General features: G+C 35.4%; 1 protein-coding gene across 1 annotated transcript in view; it reads right to left on the reverse strand.

Annotated features, from left to right (window-relative positions):
* Positions 1–4,272, reverse strand: part of LOC108166921 (interferon alpha/beta receptor 2-like) — a 12,134-nt gene extending 7,862 nt beyond the window's left edge. Inside the window, exons 1-2 of the mRNA XM_017308781.1 lie at positions 3,773–4,272; positions 3,571–3,694 (exon numbers count right to left, since the gene is read on the reverse strand). Coding sequence (XP_017164270.1) covers positions 3,571–3,694; positions 3,773–3,818 — 170 coding nt within the window. The 5' untranslated portion in view covers positions 3,819–4,272. The remainder of the gene's footprint in view (positions 1–3,570; positions 3,695–3,772) is intronic.
* Between the last annotated feature and the right edge of the window lie 955 nt (positions 4,273–5,227).

Here is a 5,227-nt window from a genome sequence, read left to right on the forward strand (position 1 = left end):
TGCAATGAACATAGATGGAAGGACATGCAAAAACAACATGCAAATAATGAGAGATGAAAGTACAACTTTGTTTTTTATTTAAAGCGTGCCACAGAAGTGAAAGGCTGAAGGGAGAAAAAGAATCAGCAGCTTTCAACAGCTCCCAAAGTGCTGCCGTTTCTAGATATAAATATATTAAAATGTGAAAAAATTAGGGAAACTTTGTCAAAACAAGAATAAATTTACACCAATTTAACAATTTTATCATTTTTAAAATCTTTCAGAAGGTTAGGATAGGTCTTTGATCTATACAAAACATGATGATTACACTTTTTCGCACAAAATTATTCTTAGATAATAAGATTTTAGCTGTTTTAGGGAATCTTGTCACTTTAAAACCAAATAAGCCGCTGCTGGCCAACTCAGCGTTTTCATATGGCCTAGAAAATATCTGCAAACAGATGCACAATTACGCAACCATTCATCTTTGAAAAGCAGAAGTAGAGCCTCCTGCACAACCACCAAGAATACAGCAAGTGGTTTCTGGTTGGTGAGTCAACAACAAGACACTTTCCTTTTCCAGAAGCCATTGTACRGCGGTAATAAAACCAGCTACCCAAAAGTGCTGGAGCTCCTCTTGGGTCACTCGGTAACGGGCTAGACTTCACTGTGGTTGCTAGGTAACGGGCAGTGCCTGCTGATTTGTGATTCCAGAGAGTTTTGAAACGGCTCACTTTCCAGACACCAAAAGACATGAACTTATTGACAAAAAATGTCCTCGTGTTTCTTTTTTAAAACGACTTGGCTGATTTTAGAAACAGCATAAATGGAAATATAAAAATGTGAAGAATGTAAATTTCGAATTATGCGTTCCCTTTAAATCTCTAAAAGACAAGCAGATGTTCCCAGAATCATTGTACTCTCGAATCAGCAACAGTTTCTTTCACATGCAGCAAACTGCTTGATGCTAATATTGCAGGTAAAAGATGATGGATCATAAAGAACTTTAAGCTTTAAGAGCTGCTGCATAAACTATCAGAATCGACTTTATTGGTCACGTTTGTGCAAACTAACAAGAAATTTGACTTCAGTGCCACTTTCTCTCAATGTACAGATGTTTTTAAGATAAATATATAAAAATATATGGGATAAAATTTTTCTGTTTTCGTAAAAAATATTTAAATATACATAATTTCACAAAGAAGATTACGACCAGRTTGAATCAGTGCAAATATAGGAGGTAAAAACAGCTGACGAAGCCTGGGTTGCTAGGCGATGAGGGGGCGGAACTCTGCCGGGGTTGCTAGGCAAAGGGGCTGGCACAGCTGGGAATAACGAAGGAATGCGACAGGAAGTTTTACRGTTAGGAAAGGATATAAAGTCCCAAACCACTTCCTTAAATGAACAGCTCAGTGTTTCCTTACAGGAATAATCTGCAACATTATTATTTWTATGTTYATTTTAACCACAAGTAAAGCCGAGGARAGGCAGGGGATTTATTTTGTGGGCGACTCTGGTATGAGGCGCGACTCGAAGCGTCTGAGCTGGTTCTTCTTCATTTCACAGGAGCTCAGACGTCTGCGAGGTAGGTTTCTCACAGAAAGAGGAAATCTGTCTGTTTGTGAAAAAGCAGCAGGCAGCAGTGGAAACTCCCTCTGAAACACCAAGGGGAGTTTAGAACAATGAAGAAAAAAATAACAGCAAAAAAAAAAAAAGAAGCTTTAATTTGACGCATGGTTCGGTTTCTGTGGAACTACGGTGGGTTTAAGTTCGAGGTTGGTGAAATGTCACTCAGTGTTTTAGTTGATGATCTGAGAGGAAACAAGTCAGCACTGAGACGTTTCCTGTAGCAAAGAAAAAAATGTTGGGGAAAAAACAAACTTCTATCTGTGACGGTCAGTTTTATTTTAACCAGACGGAAAACATTATTAAACACGCAAATCCTGCAATTTTCTGCTGTCGTGCAAAACAAACTCCCCAAGGCAGACGATGCAACTTTACAAAACCTAAACAAGGAATGTTTCAATTAACAGCCATAAAAATGAAAACTTTGGTCTGAACTTTGCAGAAACTGATTTTAATGACACATTTTCTCCTTTTCTTCAATCCGAGATCACTTTACGACATACAGATGGTGTACATTTTTAAATATTTTATAATATTCTGAGTTTATTGTAATTTAAAGTGAACTATTATTATTAAATCTTATAGTCAAGTGTTTCCCAACAGGGTGATTAAAAAAACTTTGTATTATTTCCTCAAACACCAACTATTTCAACCACCTGCTAGACGGATCCAATTTATTCACACTATCACCAAGTTTTCCCTAAGAACGGATCAATATCTAGGAAYAAATGCAGCAACCAGCCATGACAGAACCTCTACCGTGTTTAAGTTACATAAACAGAACAGGCTTGCAACTAATGAGTATATTAGAAACTGATTAATCGATTATTCTGATGATTAATCGGATACAGAAATGGCAAATTCTTCAGRATTTTCATACAATATTAGAGATGCAATAAAAGACGCAAATAAACAATTAAATTCCTTTTTTCAATTAAGAAAATAAACATTTTATTGCCTAAAATGCAGTAACACAGCATTCCTTTTTTAGATTTGAACTGGGTGAAGCTAAAGCATATTTATACAGAAAGGGTTTTTATTATATGGAAAATGTATGTATTTTTGTGCAGCTTTTGCTTAATTAAAACTCTGAACATGTTGGGATTGTTCAGTACATATCCTTTTTTAATCGGAATATATCAGTTAACGATTAATCGATTACTAAATTAGTTGATGAGTATTTCAATAAACGATTAATCCCGACTAATCGCTCCATCCATAAAACTGAATTTTTTTCTTTTTAATTCTGAAATTTCTTTCTCCTGTGTAAGAGGACTGGGGCCACTGGGAAAAAAAACAGAATTATTACTTTATTCTAAGAATTCTGACTTTTCCTCCTCAGAATTTTAACTTTTTATGTAAAATTCAGACTTTTGTTGCAGAATTCAGAATACTGATTATACCAAACGTATTCTGATGTTTGATATAATCTGACCTTTTTATCTTTTTTTTTGCAACATTTTGACTTTTGTTCATCAGAATTCAGAATTTTTTTGCAGATTTCCAACTTTTTCACAGATTTCAGATTTTTTTCTCATATAATTTTGACTTTTTCTCAATATTGCGACTTTTCGTAGAATTTGACTTTTGCAGAATTCTGACTTCTGTTCCTCATAAGTCAAACTTTTTTCACATAATTCCGACATTTTCCCGCAAAATTCAGTTTTTCTTGTCAGTATTCTGACTTGTTTTTCTCTCAGAGTTTTGACTTTAATCTTCTGTGATCAAAAATCTGAATTCCTTTTTTTCAGTGGCTCTAATTGCCTTCCATATTTTCTGCATTCTTGTTTTCGGAACAGAGCGGTACACCGGTATGTTTTGGATATATAGCTATATATATATTTGTTGCTGCTAAAGCAAACGGGAGTAAACCAGTTTCAGATGTTGGGGAGGAAATGACACTTCAAAAAGACACTTCCAGGGATTACGGGAAAATCTGACGACGAGGACAGTGGGGTTAATTACCTGTTCTTATATATCCAGAACTGTGTCCCAGGAGGGCTGCCAGGTCCCGGATCCCAGTGCAGGACATGCTTGAAGTTCAGAGACTCAATCCTTAGGTTGACCGGTGCCGGAAGGGACGCGACAGCTGCGGAGAACCGCGGAGACACACCTGAGTAAACGTGACAAGAAGAGCAATTCCACCTGGATCACGCGCTTTSCTCACCTGAAGGGAGCTGAAGAATCAGGAAGATTAGAGGAAATCTGCTCATTCTTCAGGGATCCGACTCCGACAAGATCCGATCATCAGAAAACGTTCACAAATAAAGCCGACAGCTGATTTCACAATCACATCCTGAGAATTAAAACGGTCCGAAAGTTCGCAGAGACTCTAACCCGTCCTCATGTTTACTGGAGAACCGCTTCCCAGTTAAAAACAGAACCAAGACTCAAATATCGGCTTAAACTGGGAACGACTCACGGAGGTCACGTGTTCCCACGGGGCGAGTCATCAAAGCTCAGAAAGAAAAACGAAATCTTAGTTCAATAATAACAGCTGCCGCTCCTGGATGACGAAAACACGAACTTTCCAATGCCATTTACACGCATTGCTTCCGGCCCGCCTTCAAAATAAAAGCTTGCTTCAGACGTGAAAGGTTACATCAGCCTTCAGAATAAAAGACTGCTCTCTTAAGCTTTAGAAAAACGTCACATTTTGAAAGTCAATAAATGTATTTTTTAGTTTAGTAGATTATTTGTGCTGCACAGAAATGTAGGATAGTGTGTTAAAGCCATAAAAAAGACTAAATAATAATAAAAAATTAAAAATCTGAAAAATTCTTGAAAAAAGGTAAAACATTTCTGAGTTTGAAAAGTTGAAAATTTGCTACAAAAAATTCAAAAAACATATTGATCTATCTCAAAACTTTTTGACAAAATTCTGTTTGAAAAGTTGATTTTGTTTGACTTTTGAAACTCAGAAATTTCAAAGTTTTCACTAGATTTTTTTTTTTAGATTAGTCTTAAAGTTTTGGAGTTTTTACCAGAAAATTTTGGGATTTTTTCTCTAGAAAATCTTTAACTTTTCAAACTCAGAAATTTCCTTTAATTAGAAAATTAATAGAAAATTTCTGAGATTGATCTCAGAATGTCTGTCAGATTTTGTTGTTTTTTTGTGTGTGAAATGTACTTTAAAAAAATGTTTTTTATCTGAAGCGGTCCTAATACACTGTCATAGAAATGCAATGTTTTTGCTCCTAAAGGCAAAACAAGAAGGGCCGAATAAGGATTTCTTTTAAATTAGGAGAATAAAGTCATGACAAAAGTCACATCAGCAGGTTAAAGTCATAAAATTACAAGTAAAAAGTTTTTTTAATTCGAGTTTAGCTTTGATAAAGTTACCCAGACCTGACAGACTGTCACTCACAATCGTTCACGAAAGTTTGAAATGATTCAAAGTTATTATCTCCAATTAATCATATTTGAAGCTGACATTTTAAAAATATTATTTCCTTATTTTAAAAACTGAATCTGAAGCCATTTTATTATTCTAATTTACAAGATTACTTCTTCTTTTTGCTAATGTATGACCTTATTCTGGTAATTTTATGACTTTGTTCTCCTAATTTTATCACGTGTACAAACTTAAGGCCTGCGGACCAAATACGGTCTGCCAAAACTA

This window comes from Poecilia reticulata, linkage group LG2 (genome assembly GCF_000633615.1).
Source record: "Poecilia reticulata strain Guanapo linkage group LG2, Guppy_female_1.0+MT, whole genome shotgun sequence".
Classification (NCBI taxonomy): Eukaryota; Metazoa; Chordata; class Actinopteri; order Cyprinodontiformes; family Poeciliidae; genus Poecilia; species Poecilia reticulata.